At 59.2% G+C, this 17,979-nt stretch overlaps 1 protein-coding gene across 2 annotated transcripts in view; it reads left to right on the forward strand.

The window, feature by feature from the left end:
• Positions 1–12,218, forward strand: part of HTRA3 (HtrA serine peptidase 3) — a 30,196-nt gene extending 17,978 nt beyond the window's left edge. The window contains exons 5-9 of one of the 2 annotated variants that reach the window (XM_086705544.1): positions 10–42; positions 1,297–1,411; positions 8,892–8,940; positions 9,389–9,484; positions 11,095–12,218. In XM_086705544.1, coding sequence (XP_086561670.1) covers positions 10–42; positions 1,297–1,411; positions 8,892–8,940; positions 9,389–9,484; positions 11,095–11,260 — 459 coding nt within the window. In that variant the 3' untranslated portion in view covers positions 11,261–12,218. Of the gene's footprint in view, positions 1–9; positions 43–1,296; positions 1,412–2,229; positions 2,395–8,891; positions 8,941–9,388; positions 9,485–11,094 lie in introns of those variants that run through there. The other variant, XM_086705545.1, reaches the window with a different exon arrangement.
• The last annotated feature ends 5,761 nt before the right edge of the window (positions 12,219–17,979 follow it).

Consider the following 17,979-nt stretch of genomic DNA (forward strand, 5'->3'; position numbering starts at 1 on the left):
CCCTTGCAGTACGGGAACTCCGGGGGACCCCTGGTGAACCTGGTGAGTGTCCCCAAGTCCTCCACTCACATGGCAGCACGGCCCCGAGGCGGGGATGGAACTTCGAAGATGCGCCTTGAATCTTCGCACCCGGTGGCTGGGCTGGGGGCCCCGGGGGAGGGCATGACCCCAAGTGCCTGTTGCCCTGCCCCCCCAAGCCCCCAGGGTTGCTGAGTAAGGGTGACCCAGAACAGCAGCCAGGCAGGGACCACATGCCCATCAAGGACCTGGGGCAGGGGAGACACAGGTCACGGCCGGTCACGGCTCTGGGCCCCCCATCCTGGCGTTTACGTGCGAGGGTGTGGGGGCATCCTCGTTCCGTCCCAGCCCTGTTGGGTCACCCCTGCCCCAGGTCTGCCCTGGGCCCCAGAGTTAGGCTCATTCCCATCCCAGGGGAGATTTCCAGAATCAACCCAAAGTTCAGTTCAGAAATCAGTTCGGCTCTGGGCCCTGAGAATTGTTGGATGCCCTCCCGCCCTGGGGAGCTCCTGTGGGCAAGTGTGACATGAGGAGCAGTGAGGGGGCTCTGCAGGGATGCAGGCAGGGAGGGCTTCCTGGAGGAGGGAGCATCTAACTTGCACCGTGGAGACCGAGGGTCTGGGGTTGAGAGGGACGTGCAGGGGAAAGATGGTCCGGGGAGCAGCACAGCACGAGCAGGAGGGGTCGGACGCTCAGCGGGACGAAGGCCGCAGCACTGGTGTTCGAGAAAGTCGTGCGGGTGGGCTTCAGGCTGGAGGCCAGAAAAGCCGGCGCAGGGGTGCGTGCTGGGTATGGAGAGGAGTGCCTTCCCGGGAGGGTGTCAAGAGCGAGGTGTGTCCGGGGCCCCGGCTGCAGCCTCGAGGGGTGCAGGGTGGGGGCGGCGGGGGAGGCCAGCTCCCAGGGCGCAGAGGGGGCGGGTGATGCCGGAGCCGCCCCGACCTCACGCCCCCAGTCGTGCTTCTGGAAGGAAGGCAGAGAGGGGCGCATACGCCTCATCACCCCCCGTCTGGGCTCCCGGGATGCTGCTGGGGGTGTCCTCCTCGCGGGGCGAACCGCGAGCTCCCGTACGGACACTGTCTGGCGAGGGAGAGGAGGGGTCCGGCTTGGAGGGAGAGGTGGGGGGTCCCAGGCCCGGAGGCGAACCCCGGAGCGCCTTTCCCAGACAGCTTCCGGGAGCCCCTCGGGGGCGGTGACGGCCGGTCGGCCACGGGAACTGGGCGGCGGCCACGGGGCTCGGGCTGCCCAGGTGACCGCCCCCTCGGACGGCCCCCCGCACAGGACGGAGAGGTCATCGGCATCAACACGCTCAAGGTTGCGGCCGGCATCTCCTTCGCCATCCCCTCGGACCGCATCACACGCTTCCTCACGGAGTTCCAGGACAGGCACGCCAAAGGTACGGTGCCGCCCCGGGGGCTGCCGGGGCAGGGACGCCGGCCTTCCGAGCTGTCCCCCGGCACCCTGGGGCCCCCGCCCGCTCAGCCACGGCCTCCTTCTCTGTCCCCCCCGCCTCGTGCTTCTTGTCCACGTGCAACCCCCACCACGCGAGACTGTCCCCTTCTGGCTGCGTCCCCCACCTGCCACCCGCCACCTGCCTCCAGCGACCTGGGCTCCCCAGGCTCCACTTCTCTGGGTGGCTGCAGACTCGTCCGTCTGTCCTCCCTCCCTCCCTCCCTCCTTTCCTTCGTCCCTCCCTCCATCTCTCCCTCCCTCCATCTCTCCCTCCCTGCTTTCCTTCCTCCCACCCACCCATCCCCGCACACTGCCCTCTCAGTCTGCTGGTCGGGTCGACTGCCCGGGAGGGTAGCCTCAACTCCAAAGCGGTGGTGCCCAAGCCCCTGATCCTTGGAAGTCATGTTCTCTCAGCCCCTTCTCTCCATCCCCATCCACACAGGGATGTCCAGCCTCCCCTGCCCGCTTCTGGACAGCCAGGGGCATCCACCCGGTGCGGGCCTTGGCCAGGCACAGGTGACTCCCCAGTGAGGGCCTGCCAAGCGCCTTCTTACAGTTGGTGGCCACGGCTGTTCTCCAAAGTAGGGTCGTGTCTCCTGATCTCAGGAGCTTTCCTGGCGGCCTCGACGCTCCTGCCTTTCATTTTAGCCCAAGTGAGCGCCTCCCTCCAGCCGTTTTGTCTCCCGCGCCCACCTGCTCGCCGCCCAGGCCTCCCCCCCCCCACCACTCCCACCTTCAGACTGCTCCCCTGTCTCCTCCCAGCCCCCTCACCAGCAGTTCGCTGAGAGCAGGGGGCCTCTTCGTGCTTGCCCCGTCCCCAACGGTCCCACCAGCCAAGCACTCGGAACCCAGTGCAGCCGCGACCGGTGCCGTGAGGGCTGGTCACCTGAAGAACTACTCTCGAGCGAGAACACCGTTTGGTTCATCGGGGGCCCTTGTGTGAAGACGGCCTGGAGCCAGGGCAGAGCCGGCCTTCCCTAGAGAGGCTGACAGCCTCTTCTCTTAGACAGGGGGCCATCTAACCCTTTGGAGCCCTTTACTCCTTGGCTGCTGGGGAGCTCAGGACTTAGCCCAGGGCTTCACCTTTGAGCTGTCACAGCCTTGGTCCTTTCCCTAGTAGCTGAGTGTCCCTGGTGTAACTGCCCTCTGCCCCAATGGTGCCTTTGGCCTTGGCCGCCTCCTGGAAATTGGTGGGTCTGCATGTGGTGCAGGTTGAGTCGTCAGATGACTGTTCCGGGAAACTGGATGGTCGTGTCTCCTTGCTTCTTGCCCTGTTCCTCTCCGCTCTCGGGCCAGAGCCCGCCTGGGGCCACCAGGGTTCATTCCTTTGTTGTGACCGTTCCCCGGACACCCTGGGAAACAGTCATCCCCTGCCCCCAGAGCTGTCACCTCCCCTAGGACATGTGGACTAATCAAAGAGCCCAGTAATTCTTAGCGGGGTGACTGAATCTATAATTTAAAACCTTTGAGCTTGACGTGTTCACTCTTGCTTTTTTTTTTTCTTAATAAAACTTTCAAAATATGTAAGCCCAGTTAATCTAAAGTTCTTTAAAAGGCGAAAGATTTATACGATCTGAAGAGAAACCAGAGTATAATCCAAAGTTCTTTAAAACAGACCATCCTTAAGTTAAATTCGGGAGATGTCAAGGAGCACTTCTTGGTCCTGTCTCAGCTTCGGGGCTCACGAGGGTTTGGGGGTTCAGCCAGCCTTGGGACTTGGCGCGCACCCCCAGGGCTGCTTGGCTGGAGGGTCCCCCCCCCCCCCCCCCCGTGAACTGTGGAAGATGTATCCTCAGTGCTCAGTCCAGCCTGGGGAGTGGAAACGTCGCTCACCTCCGGCCCCAGGGGTCTCTGTGTCCCGTGCGCCCGGGGAGAGGTGCAGGGAGGCACTGGGCACCGCGTGCAATAGACGGGGAGGCGGCAGGAGCAGGGGGTTGCGGGCAGGGCCTGCGCCCTGGAACCCATCGTCGCTTCTTCAAGGTGCCACAGGCTTTAGTGTCCCTGGAACCTGAGCTGGGCGCTCTCCCAGCTCCGTGGCTGGGACCGTCAGTCCGCTTTCTGGGCTGCAGGGTGGGTCTCGGAGCAGAGGCGACGACGGCGAATGTTCACGGAGCCGTGGCCCCTGGGGGGTTCTGTTCTAGCTGGGGCGCGGGGGGGGGGGGGGGGGGGGGGAGGGGCACGGGAGCGCCAGTCTACGCGGTGACGTCAGAGTAGGGAGGCCGGCGGAGGGCCGGGAGAGGGGTGCAGAGAGGGGCGCGGGCTGGCAGGCAGCCGCGGGTGCCGGGCAGGGGGGGGTCCACCGCGGGGAACCACGAGGGGCCCCGCTGCCTTCCTGGCGGCCTGGCTGGGGTGCGGCAGCTGCAGGGGAGGAGAGGTGGGGTCCCCGGCGAAGCTTGAACTTGGAGCTGGGGCGGAGGGGCGTTGGCCGGGACGCGGGTTCAGGGGGCACCTCAGGGATCAGCCCTGGTGCCCGCGAAGCCCCAGCCCGCGCTTCTCCGTGGCTTGGCTGGTTTTCATGCTGAGGTGACGTTCACGTGCCCTGCAGCCGACCGCTTTCAGTGCGTCCTCTGGCGACACGAGCACGCCGGCGGTGTGGGGAGCTGCCTGTCTCCCCACGGGGAGCATTCGGGACCCGAAGTCCTCCCTCCCCCCCCCCCCCCGTGGTTTCGTTTCCTGCACTGACTGTCGCCTCGCCTGGGTCCCTCCCACGCGGGACCCTCGCATTTAGGTGACGTCCCGGCGAAGGAGGAGACAAAGGGACCCAGTCAGGCCACCCCGCACCGCCCCCCACCCCACCGCCCGTGTTTCTGGAGAAGCCGCGTGGGGCTGGGCCCGCTGGCTCCGGGCTGGGTGCCGATCGGGGTTGTGACCAAGGACTCCGACGCGATGGCGGCTGCCTGGCGGGGGACAGGGCTGCACCTCTGCCCAGCCAGGGGGCCGCTCACGCACAAGCACAGGAGGCTCGGGCTCCTTCCTGTTTTGAAGCATGACCTTGGGGTTCTGAGCAATGCTGACGGGGGGCCGGCGCCCACGTCGGCAGCGGGATGCGGGGCCCAGGCCTCTGTGCGGGGCCCTTCTTTCCTCTGAGGGCCCCGCCCAGCCTTAAGGGTTGAAGTGCCATCTAGGGGGGTGACTCCCAGATTTACATCTCCAGCCTGGCCTTTTCCTCCCTCTCCGGCACCCCAGCCTGGGATGTACCGCTGTCCTCACCCCCACACACCTTCCCGGCTGAGGGGCGCTTTCAAAACTTAGGGCAGACCACGGCCGTCTCTGCTCCAAAGCCCTCCCGGGCTGCACCTGCTGGGGGTGAACACCCAAGCCGCCCGGACTGCAGACCCGTGGGCCCAGCCCCCCTGCCCCCCCCACCCCTCCGCCCCGCCGCTCTGACCTCCCCTCACCCGGAGCCACCTGGTCCCGTCCATCGATCTTCTGTGCAGAAAAACCTGTTTAGATATTTTGCCCACTTAAAAAGATGGGGCTGTCTGTGTCCTTAGCAGGTTTTGAGAGCATTGTGGATAGGAGCCTTTGTCAGAGACACGAGCTGCAAATGTTTCCTCCCGTGGCCTCACTTTTTGTTCCCTAAACGGTGTCTTCCAAGAGAAGTTTTGTGAATTTTTATGACGTCTCATTTAACAAAGTTTTTTAAATGGATCGTGCATGTGGTGTTGTATTTAGGAAATCTTTGCTAACCAAAGGCCAGGAATATTTTCTCCTACCTTTTCCTCTAGCAGTTTACTTTGTTTTTTATTTATTTTAAAATTTTTTAACGTTCATTCATTTTCAATAGACAGAGAGAGACAGAGGGTGAGTGGGGGAGGGGCAGGGAGGGAGACACAGAATCGGAAGCGGGCTCCAGGCTCTGAGCTGTCAGCACAGAGCCCGATGCGGGGCTCGAACTCACGGATTGTGAGATCATGACCTGAGCTGAAGTCGGATGCCTAACTGACAGAGCCCTCCAGGCGCCCCTAGAAGTTTACTTTTTGAGGTCTTAGACTCAGGACGATGGTGTATTTTGAATTAATTTTTTTAATAGCGCAAAGTATGAATCAACGTTCTTTTTTGTTTGTTTTTGTTTTGGATAGTCTGTTGTTCCGGCGCTCTGTATTTTTCTCCCCTAAACTGCTCCTTTGTCAAAACAAAAAAAAAAAAAAAAAAATGAGCCTGTCTTGCCCCACTTGTCTGTCTGTCCGTCCAGATTTCCGCAGCTCTGCAGTGTCCTCAGGTCAGGCAACGTCAGCCCTCCCAATCTGTCCCGCCTCCAAAGTCGGTCTGGTTTTTCTGGATCCTTTGCATTTTCATGTGGATTTTATTTATTTTTTTAAGTTTATTTATTTTGAGAGAGACAGCAGCATAGGCAGGGGAGGGGCAGAGAGAGAAGAGAGAGAGAGAGAATCCCAAGCAGGCTCCACGCTGTCAGCACAGAACCAGGTACGGGACTCGAACTCACAAAACCGTGAGACCCTGACCTGAGCCGAAACCAAGAATCGGATGCTTAACCGTCTGAGCCACCCAGGCGCCCCTCCATACGGATTTTAGAATCAGCTTGTCAATTCCTCCCCCAGAACTTACGAACTGTGAGATCATGGGCTGAGCGGAAGTCAGATGCTTAACCGACTGAGCCACCCAGGTGTCCTCATCTGATTTTCTATGCAGATTATTCTGCAGTCTGTGGATAGAGGCAGTTTTTGCCTCTTTCTTTCAGTCTGGATGCCTTTTGTTCTTGTCTGCCCAGAGCCTGCATAAGACACTGAATAAAAGTGGTGAGAGAGGATGTCCTTGCGTTGTTCCTGACCTTGGAGAGACGTCTCTAGTCTTCTACCAGTAAGCAGAATGCTCATTCAAGGTCTCTCGCAGGTGTCCCACCCCAGGTGGAAAAAGTTCCCTTCCATTCGTGGGTTTTAGAAGCCACAGATGCTAGAAGATTTTGTCAGACACTTTTTCTAGACCTTTGGAGACGGCGGTCTTCGTTTTGAGTCTGTTAATGTGGCAAATTGTGTTGGCTGAGTTTTGAGGGTTGAACCATCCTTGTATTCCTGGGATAAAGCCCCCTTGCTCATGAGGTATTATCCTTTTTTCCATATTGTTGAATTTGGTTCGCTGAAAATGTCTACAGGGTTTTTGCAGCCGTCTTCCAGAGGGGTGTGGGTCTAGTTTTCTGGTTTTAGTATCGGGATGATAGTTGGGAAGTTGTTTAGGAAAAACTCCCCTCCCGTGCCTCTTATCTGTCCTCAGTTCTCTGCCACGACACTGCGTCACTTCTGACACCCTGGGGACCAAATGCGAGGGGCTTCCCAAAGTTAGCTAGCTGTCCTATTGTTCTCCCCCGAGCCTGACACTGTCTGCCTAGAGATAGTGTCAGACCCCACAATCAAGGTCATACAAGACTGCCCCCCAAGTCAGATGCCAATCAAAAGTGCAGGCTATCACCTGTGTTTCTGACCCACCGGCTATAGACTGGGGGTTCTCATGGCCCCTCCTCAGGTTGGATCATTTGCTAGAGTGGCTCACAGAGCTCAGGAAAACAGTTACTTGCTAGATGACCATTTTATGTATAAAGGGGAGTAACTCAGGAACAATGGAAGAGACGCACAGGGCAGGTCTGGGGGGAGGCGCAGAGTACTTCCGAGGAATCACCAACTGGGAAGCTCTCCCACCCACCCTCTTGGGCTTCGTGGTGTTGGCATGATTGGTTACATCCCTGCCATGGTGATTATGTCATCCTCCAGCCCCTCACCTCTCCCCAGAGGCAGGTTGGGAGTCGGGGCTGAAAGTTTGACCCTTGGCCACGTGGGTGGGTTTCCCTAGCAACCAGCCCCTTCCTTAGGGGCTTCTCAAAATCACTCACTAACATATACTCAGGAGTGGTTGCAAGGGGCTTGGGCGTAGGTAACAGAAGAAACCCATCTCACATTTGTCACTGTCACCATTTCAGGATCTGACAGCAAAAGATGTCCCCGGAGCCTTTATCACAGGGATTACAAAAGTGTTAGGGGGTGTGTGCTGGGAACCACAAACAAACATCAAAATACGTATTTCTCATTATAAATCATGATATCCCAGAAGTATTTGCTCATTTTCAGCGTTCTACAAGAGTTTGTGCAGAGTCGGTGCTCTTTCCTAACTAAACATTTAGTAGAATTTTCCTGTGGGACCACCTGGGCCTGAAGTTTTCTTTGTGGGAAGATTTTTAACTACAAATTCAGTTTTTCACAATAGAGGTGAGGTTACGTGGTTGTCTGCTGCTTCATGAGTGAGATTTGGCAGTTTGGAAACTTAAACCGTGTGCATTTTGTCGGCGTCATCAAATGTATTGGCATCAAGTTATTCATTGCGATGTCTTACGACCCTTTTAATGCCTGTAGGATCCGTGGTGATGTCACCTCTCGTGGTCCTGGTGAGGATAATTATCTTCTCTTTTCCTTTGTCCTTTTTTTCATATTTTGGTTGATCAGTGTGGCTGAAAGCTTAAAGTTTTATCTTCTCTATTATATTTCTGTTTTCTACTTCACGGATTTCCAATCTTTGGTATTTCCTTTCTTCTGCTTACATTGGGTTTCATCTGATCTTCTTTTTCTAGCTCTTAAGGTGAAAGCTGAGGTCACTGATGTGAAACCCTTTTTTTTTTTTTTTTGATATGGGCACTTTGGTGCTATTCATTGCCCTCCACGTACTGCTTTACCTGCATCCCACCAGTTTTGATATGTCGTTTTGCCATTTTTATTTAGTTTAAAATCCTTTCTAGTTTCCTGTTTGACTTCTTCTTTGAAAACGGGTTGTTCAGAAGTATGTTATTTCGTTTCTAAGTTCTTGGAGACTTCTTTAATTCTGCTGTGGTCAGAGAGCATGTTTTTATGATAGGACATTTTAAAATGTACTGAGACATATCTTATGGTTCAAGAAAGGTAAATGTTATTTCTGGGTCTAGGGCACCTTCTAAGTCACAGGCTGGAGCAGCCAGGGGGAAGTTGTGTGTATGATGCTCTAAACAGAGGGCCTGGCATGTGGCTAGTGCTCACTGGGCATTATCGGCTAATATTATCATTTATGGGGAAGGCAGGAGAAGGTGACAAGTTCAGATCTGAGCAGGCAAGGCTGGGAAATCTGGGAGATAAGGCTGGAGAGGAGAGCCCCAGTGCCCACCAGGGTTTGGGTGTAGGTCTCACGACACAGCAGATGTGGGAACTGATATGGGTGCGTGGGTCCTAAGGGCGGGGGTGGGCATGAAGCCACCAGACGAGGCAGGACATCTCCCAGCCCTTCAAGAGCAGCCTAGAGGAGAGAAGCAGCTCTAGGCCTGTGACTACACAAATGACTCCCGCTGCTTTTTTGGCTCCTGGGGGACATTTAGTCCCCACATGGCCCCTCAGGGAAGGCAGAGGTTTTCACAGAGGCTCTAACGGAGTCTTGTCATGATTTGTTCCCAGACTGGAAGAAGCGTTTCATCGGCATACGGATGCGGACCATCACCCCGAGGTGAGTGTCTAAGGATGACTCCCGCTGCCCCTCTCTCCTCCCAGACCCTGTCCAGCCATGCCTGGCTGCCTGCAGGTGTTCCCGTGGGCCAGACGCACTCGCACTCCCAGGCCTGGGCTCAGGCCAGTCCCTCTGCCTGCAGTGCCATTTCCCCCTTTGTCCCATAGGTTTCCTCAGCTCCCTCAGGCTCCCTTCAGGTGCTGCCTCCTCCAGGAAGCCTCTGTGGTTACCGTAGCAAATCACCACAAACTTCCTTCTCTCACACTTCTGGAGGCCAGTAGTCCCAAATCAGGGCATCAGCAGGGACGCGCTCCCACCGAAGGCTCTGCGGGGAGAGTCCTTCTTTGCCTCTCCCAGCTTCTGGGGGGCTCCAGGGGTTTGGGGGTTGTAGCCGCCCCCACGTGAGGATGGGGGCAGACGTGCCTTAACCACGGAACTGCCTTTTCAGTTTGCTGGAAGAACTGAAAGCCAGCGACCCAGACTTCCCATCGGTCAGCAGTGGGATCTACGTGCAGGAGGTCGTTCCAAACTCACCTTCTCAGAGGTAGACTGCCCTACAGGAAGCAGGAAGGCTGGATGGGGCCAGCAGACATCCTGGTGGGTGGGGTTGGGTGGGCATGAGGCCGAGGGTGGGCTCGCCTCGGTGACCTTGTACGAACTTGAGCCCCCTGGCACGTGATATGGCATGGATGTGGCAGGTGGGATTCCGGCTTGTCGTCTAAGCCAGGGGCAGGCTGGAAGGATGAAGCTCTCCTTGGGGCATTGGCAGTCACCATCCTTGGTTCAGAGTATCCTTTCCTTTTATTTTTATTTTTATTGTCATTTTACATTGATTTATTTTTGACAGAGAGAGAGAGAGAGATACAGAGTGGAAGCAGGGGAGGGGCAGAGAGGGAGACAGAATCCGAAGCGGGCTCCAGGCTCTGAGCTGTCAGCACAGAGCCCGACGTGGGGCTTGAACCCACGACCCGTGAGATCATGACCTAAGCTGAAGTCAGAGCCTCAACCGACTGAGCCCCCTAGGTGCCCCCAGAATGTCCTTTCCTTTGGGTCTGGGGAGACAGAGCAGTAGAGACCCCCCCAGAGCTCAAACCCCATGCCGGCCTGACTCCCGCCAGCCTGGGCCTCCTTCCTTGTCTGCAAGATGGACACGATTCAGCCCACTCTTTGTCCCCTGAGGAGACTTGGTCAAGCTCAGATGAGATAAAGCCCCGTTTCCTTTGAGACCACCGAGTGCTGGGAAAGACTGACTGTTCCCAACACCATGAGCTGAGGCAGCCGGTGTGGCACGGGCCCGGCACCCTTGTGGGCCGATCCAGGCCCAGAGGGGCTCTGACGAGCCCCTTCCCTCCTTTGCCCCAGGTCTCCGCTGTTGGAGGGTGGGCTGCATTCGTCAGTGGTCTAAATGGTAATTCACACAGCTGGAGGTCAAGCTCAAGGGCCGTGGGGCACGAAGGCAGGCGGTGGAGTGGAGAGGAACCAGGCAGGCAGGCCTGCAGCCCTGCGGGGCCCCTTCACCCCACCAGGACCCCCCTCCTCTTGCATGTGCCGTGTTGCTTGTGCGGGAAAACACGGGCCCCCAGCACACGCGCTCGGTCTGCAGCCGGCCTGCAGGACAAGTTGTTAGAACGCAGATCCATGAAGGCAAAGAGTCAACTCCCAGCTCCGGCCCCTTATTCAGGCCCCTTATTCAGCAGGCGGCCGCCCTCAGGGCCAGCGCGGTGGGACCAGGGATCACGGTGGCTGCCGGTGGCCGAGGCGTGAATCAGCGTTCCATACGCACCTCCTTAGTCAACCCTCACCGCGTCCTGGACCTCGCAATTTGCAATTTGCAAGCGTGTCCCCACATAGGGCTGCAGGTGTAGAAGCTGAGGCTCAAAGGGGCCCAGTGCCTGGCCTGAGGCAGCCCAGCTAGGAAGGCGGCAGCCTACACTTGGACCCAGCCCTCCTAACGTGTAGAAGAAGCAGGCTGACACAGCCCTGGCCCTCGTAGGACGTTGGTTTTCCACTGGGGTAGGAACCCCGCAGTCAGGGTGCTGTTTTCACCTGCGGAAGTGGTTCTTCTCCAACCGCTGCTGTTCAACCAGATCGTCCCCCGGGCGGGGTCCTGGCCTTGCAGGGATGTGCGGTGACCGGGTGTCTCTCCGTCGGCAGGGGGGGCATCCAAGATGGCGACATCATCGTCAAGGTCAACGGGCGCCCGCTGGCGGACTCGAGCGAGCTGCAGGAGGCCGTCCTGACGGAGTCCCCTCTGCTGCTGGAGGTGCGTCGGGGGAATGATGACCTCCTGTTCAGCATCGCGCCCGAGGTGGTCCTGTGAGGGGGAGCTCTCCCCACGTCGCCGAGTGCCAGAGCCTGCGGCCCAGGACAGGTGCCAGCCGAGAGGTCCCGTCCGGAGCCGCTGCCTCCCACGGGGTCGGGACGAAGGACCACAGACGGTCCTCAGCAGAGCCAGAGGCCTCCTCCTGGCTGTCCAGGGGCAGCGCCGCGGGCAGGGCTTGGCCAGGGACCTGCCTCTCAGCCTTCGGGGGGTCGGCTCCCTCATCACAGTGCCACGGGGGCAGCCGGATGTCCCCCGTGTACAGATGCTCCTGAGGGCCACCCTCCAAGTGCCCGGGATATCTAGAACGCTCCTCTGGAGTTCCCTGCAGCCCCCACCTTCTGTCCTACACCCCTGCCTCGACACCTGTCCATACCTGTGTCCAAACGTCCGACCTACTCCTATCCCTCCCTCCCCTCCGACTCACCTGCTCAGATCGGTCCCCGAGCCCATCCTCCGCAAGGAATGCCTCCCATCCCCCCCCCCCCACTGAACACCACAGTGCCCACCGCACTGAATGACCAGGGCTGTGACCCCGCCAGCCTGGAGGCCCTGGGGGGCGGCCGTGTCTGACTCGGGGAGTCAAGCGTGGGGACCCGGCCCACAGCAGGTGCCGAGCGGAGGCGCCCTGGCTTCCCGGCCAAGCCCTGTGGCAGGAGAGAGACTGGCCAGGGGCAGAGAGCACCTGACACCCTCTGGAAGGCCGCTTGTCCTCCTGGAGGTGGCCTTGGGACGGCGGGCAGAGGAAGCCCCTTGACGGGGGTTGGGGTTCCAAGGACCGAGCTGGTTCCTCCTCCCCTGTGCGGTTCTGTGTGAAGCGGCAGGTGGCGGGGCGTGGGGGGGGAGGGGCGCGCGTGTGTTCTGAGGTGCATCGGTGGCCTTTGCTGTACAATGGATTCCCCATGTTGCTTGTACTGTGTGTTTCTCTACTGTATGGAAATTAAAGTTTACAAGCACATGGTCCTTGGCCGGCAGGGGCGCCGAGGGCAGCCCTTCCCCCGACCCCCGGCCCCAGCCGCAGCTGTTCCTGCCTCCGGTCCTGACGCCAGCGATGGCGGGGCGAGGCGGGAAGAGACCGAGAGGCAGGAGCTCACCCAGGGTAGCAAGTAGGGGCACCAGGGGGAGGGGGAGGGGCGCCCAGCAGGTCTGAGCGGGAGGGGGCCGGGCCTGGGTTCCGGGCCGCAAAGCCCGGGGCGATGGAGACCCCGCCGGTCCCAGCCTCGCAGGGGGCAGGGTCTGCCTCTGGGCAGCCGCGTGAGCACCGGCCACCTTCCCTGAGGGCGGCTGGACAACCGCGGGACCTCGAGCCCTTTCCAGCTCTGGGAGCCTGGGGCTGGACAGGCCCGTGTTTCAGTGACCCGGCCCCCCCCCCCCCCCCCCGCCACGGGGCAGGTCTAGAGGGTGGCCTCAGATGGCCGCGGCAGCGGCTGGGATTCTGTTTGGTACCTAGAGGGATGCACAGGACACCCAGTCGCACCAGGAGCTGGCGGGGATCAGACCACAGGGCACTCGGCAGAAGGACCAGAAATCGCCGCGAGCAGCTTTGACGAGGGCGCCGTGTCTGGTTCAGCACCCCGGTTTTGCCATCCTGGGGCTCCGGTTACCGTGTGAACTGAGCGCCGCTCCCCACACCCGGGCCGCACCGGGGCCCTGGGTCTGCCCTGAGGGGGATTGGGTCCCCGCGCGGTGGGGGTGGGGGGGGGGGCAGTGCACTGTGTGGGGCTGAGCTGCTGTCCGCAGAGCTGGAGAAAACCCTCCGGCCGAGGGGCAGAGGGCCGCAGGCAGCTGGGCCGACGGTGAGCCCAGAACCGTCCCTTGCGGCCGCAGGAGACCTCACAGGTGGTGGCGGTCGTGGGCGGGGCTGCAGCCCCTGCTGTCGGGGACCTTGGGCATTTGGGGGGACTTCGCCCCCAGGATGGATCGGGCCCCCTGAGCGTGGCCTCCGAGGACATCAGTGGCGCCCCAACCGTCGGCATCGCCTCTTTCCCCACCACCGCCGCCGGAAACCTTTGACTTTGGAGGGGAGGGAGGGGAGGGGGCAGATGCGGGGAGCAGCAAGGCGGTGGTGCCCAGAGAGGAGCCGGGCTCGGCTGGTCGGCACCTGCTGTGCCACAGTAAACACTGGATTCAATGCCACGTGGGAGGCTCCTGCCTCGGGGTCTGGCCTCAAAAGTGCCCCCAAATGTCACTTCACAGCTCGTCACTCCCTGCCACCAGCCTGCTGGCTGGCAAGAGCCGCCCCCCAGACTCAGGGGGTCGGCCGGTGAAGCGGGAGGTGGGATGTGGGGCTCTCTGGGCTCAGGCGTCAGCCGGGCCTGCGCCGTGGTCTTGCCCTTGCCCCCGTCTGGCGGACCCTGCTGGGGCCCCGACCCCTGTGCTGCTGCATCCAAGGCGGCCACTTTCTCCCCTGGTGCTGGGGGCTGTGCAGCGAGGGTGGGCCCTGCGGCCTTGGGGCCCTCTATCCCCCTCCAGCCGCCCAGCCTGCCCCCGGCCCCCAGCTGCGAGGAGCTGGCTTCCCTCACACTCCTCCAGCTGCACCCGGTGAAAAACAACTTTTCCACAGCCCGCCAGCTGCCGCTGGAGCTATTGCGCAACCCTCAGGGTCCTGACGCCACCCCGGGTGGCTGGGCTCGCGGCCCGCCCCTCCGCTATCTGTCCTGGGACCTGTGCACGGGGTGCCGGCAACGGCAGCGTCCTCGGGCAGGAGCACCCTGTCGTGGCCGTGGGGGCCCTTCATAAACACCCGGAATCCAGGCAGGACAGGACGGGAAGGAGCCTCACAGGTCCCTGAGTCCACACGCCCCATTGGACAGCGACGGGAACGGAGGCCCAGAGAGGAGGACTCGGGGTCACACGTGAGCGCGTGGCCGGCCACCAGGGGCCCGGGGCCGGGCTGGAGCGCACAGCTGTGGCCTCGGCCGCAGCAAGACAAACATCCGCTGCCTGACTCAGGGGGTCGGGCCCGGGTCTCCAGGAGGGGCACAGCCCGAGGGTCACAGCGTCTTCCTCCTTCCGGGACCCCTCCCCACCCCCAAGGGGATTAGTGGGTCCAGACCACAGGTGACCAGACAAGGAGGCTGTGGAATGAATCGGATGCCAGGAGGCGGCTGGGCACCCGGCAGTGTTCCCCCGGCTTGAGCAGCGCCCGGGGAGGCCGGGGCGGGGGGCCTGCCTGCCGACACTGCCCCAGCCCCCTGTCCGTGTAGACACGCCTGTCCCCCGGCTGCCCTGCTCTTGGTCCACATTCTTCAGGTCTTCTGGGGGCCGGCTCTGCGCTCTCTCCCTCCACTCCCCCTGCTTCCTCCAGCCCCGCCCTGTGCAAGGCGCTCCAACCACCTGGACCCTGCCTGGGCACCCCCATGCGGGCCCTATTCCCTCTGAACGTCCGCATCAGAACCCGGGAACTGGGACGTCACCTCACGCGGCCAGAGGGACCTTGCAGCCACGGTCAAGTGAAGGTTCCTGACACGGAAAGTTATCCTGGATGACCAGACAGGCCTCCGGGGTCACAGGGTCCTTATCAGAGGAGGTCGCAGGGTCAGAGTGAAAGACGTAGGACGGAAGCAGAGGCTGGGGAGGGGATGTGAGGAAGGGGCTGGGGAACACAGGAAACCTCTGGAAGCTGGAGGAAAGGGTTCTCCCCTGGAGCCTCCAGGAGTAACCAGCCCTGTCAACACTTCGACTTCAGCCCAGTGACACTGGCTCTGATGTCCTCACACAGTGCTCACCACACGGGCACCTCCCTATCCCAGGCAGCCGCCCGCTACCCTCTCGGCTCCAGAGGAGAGACCAGGGCTGGCCAGCTGTAGAAATGCACCCCCAGCCCACTTCCGTCAGTCCTCCCAGACCCCAAACCCGGGCCCTCCCGACCCTGGCCGGGTCAACGTAATCGGGATGTGACAGCTCACGTGTAAACACAGCACACGTGAATCTGTGCGCACATGGAGATACATGTGTGTGCGTCCTCATACAGCCAGGTGAGTGTGCACATGCACACTCATGCATGTGTGCACATGACCCACGTGAGCGTGCACAGTACAGACATGCATGTGTGCATGGCCCGTGTGAGCATGCACACGTACAGACCTGTGCACACACAGCAGGCGTGCATGTGCACAGTACAGACACGTATGCACACGCGGCCCATGTGAATGTGCACACGGCACTCACGAGCGCGCACATGGCACAGACATTCATGCACACGGCCCACGTGAGTGTGCACACAGATGTGCGTGTGCACACGGCACATGTGAGCATCCACAGGGCACAGACGTGCTTGCACACGGTCTACGTGAGCGTGCACACGACACGTGCCCATGAAACTGCTCAGCCCTCAATCACACAATTTTTGGCATCATGTGCCCTTGCGGACATTTCTTCTCACTGCACATGTCAGGGCTACGCCTCCTTTTCCTGGATTCAGTTTCTTCCTCGTTTGCAAGTTTCTTTTTTTTTTCATTTCAGTCGAAATGTTTTCTCCAGTAACTGTTTTCACAAAGGAGTCCGGGGGAGGGGATTGAAGAGCTGAGATGCTTGAAAGATGCTTGAAACGTTTTCGTGTCTTCAGAATCATTGTCGTCATGAAGCGTGACAGAGACAAGGGCCCGAGCCTAACATTTGAATGTACATCTGATGCTCGCGCATCATGGGTGTTAGAGGCACTGACCCCCCACTGAGTCAAAAATCCACATACGACTTTTAGTTTTCTTAATTTTATTCATTTTTGAGAGAGAGAGAGAGAGAGAGAGAGAGAGAGAGAATGAGTGGGGGAGGGGCAGAGAGAGAGGGAGACACAGAATCTGAAACAGGCTCCAGGCTCTGAGCTGTTAGCACAGAGCCCAACGTGGGGCTAGAACCCACGAACCGTGAGATCGTGACCTGAGTCGAAGTCCGGCGCTTAACCGACTGAGCCCCCCGGGGCACCCCTAAACAATCCACATACAACTTTTGATTCCCCCAAAACACAACTGCTAATAGTCTGCTATTGGCCAGAGCCCTACCGATAACAAGAAAGTTGATTAACACCTATTTTGCATGTCGTACATGCCATGTACTGTATAATAAAGTAGGCTAGAGGAAAAAATGTTACCGAGAAACGCACGAGGAAGAGAAAATACGTTTACACGCTGTTCTGTATTTATGGAAGAAAGTCTGCGGCTCAGTGGACCTTCGCAGTTCCAACCCGTGTTGTTCGGGGGTTGTGCGCATTATCAGAAAGCAGGTGCACGTCACCACCCCCGCGTCAAGAGCCCTGACAGCCCCCGGCACCACCTGGTCCCCGCCAGCGGCTCCCGACAACCGCGCTTCGTGGTGAACACCCCTCGAGTTCCCTCGCGGCTCTAGCGCCCGTACGTGCGTCGTTCGACACGAGCTGGGTGTTGCCCGCTTCTTTAACTGTTGTAAATGGAATCACGCAGCATATACTCACTGGGGGCCGGCTGCTTGTGCCGGATAGCATGCTTGGGACATCAGTCCAGGCTGCTGCGCGTGGAGGTAGTGCGTTGATTTTCATCACGGGGCAACATCCGGCTGGCACACGCCTGGTGTCCCATTGACGGACACTCGGGCTGCTTCAGAGTGGGGCTGTGGCCGCCATGCACACGCGCGCCTCTCTGCGCGTGTCTCCAGGGACTTGTGTGAGCATCTCTGTTGCTCGTGTTCCCGGGAGAGAAGCAACCAGGTCATTGGGTGGACGTATCATCAGCTCTGGTAGAAACCCAAGCTTTCCAAAGTGGTTTTACGAATTTGCAGCAACGTATGCGGTCAGCCTTGAATTTGAGGCATCCTGTGGGCACAGAGCGGTGCCTCCGGATTTCGGTTGGCACTCTCACGACCCCTCGGAGGTCGGGCGACTTTTCAAACATCCGTGGACCGTTCAGGCGTGTGTCCTTGTCGCGCACCTTTCACGTCTGGCCGGCTGCTGATTGTCTCGGCGTGCCTTTTCCCCCTTGCTGGATAGTTCTCTTACCACGAAATGAATGCTTTTCTGTGTTGTGCACCACAGATGCCTTCTTCCTATATACAGCTTGCATTTCACTCCCCAAATGGCGTCCTCTAATGAACAGAAAGATTGGTTTTAACAGCCCGACCTACCAACCTTTTCCTTTATAGCTAGTGTCTTCATGCCTGATCTAGAAAGCGTCTTCCTACCCCGAGGTCCCTACCTTCCTGTTAGCTTCCCGACACTTCATGATTCTACGTCTTACGCTAGATACGCAATCCAGCTGGCGTTGACTTTTGTGTGTGGTGCACGGGAGAGGTCAAGTTTCATTTGTTCCCATGGTTTTCCCACCAACCATTTCTCTGAAAGGCACTGCTTTCCTCCTTTGTCATAAACCAAGCCCCCCATGTGCGTGTAGATCTGTCTCTGGACTCCTTCCGCCCAGCTGATCCTCCTCTGTGTCCTTGCCCCAACACCATCCAGTCCCAGTTATTTCGGCCTTTGTGACCTACTTTGTTGTCCAGTGTGGTAACCGCCACGCTGTGCTTTTCTGTCAAGAATGCTTCCCTCTCCTCGGTTCTTTGCTTTTCCACATGTTTTAGAATAAGTTTACCAAGTTCCACCGCCTGTGAATTTAGTTAGAAAGGCATTGAATCTATAGATTAGTTCCGAGAGAGGCGACATTTGTGATATTCAGGCTTCTAACACATGAACTTGGCTATTCCCCCACTTACTCACATTTTCATTATTTCTCCAAATAGTGTATAGTTTTCTGTGT

Source organism: Puma concolor, chromosome B1 (assembly GCF_028749965.1).
Source record: "Puma concolor isolate L17-30 chromosome B1, mPumCon1.1.hap2, whole genome shotgun sequence".
Lineage (NCBI taxonomy): Eukaryota > Metazoa > Chordata > Mammalia > Carnivora > Felidae > Puma > Puma concolor.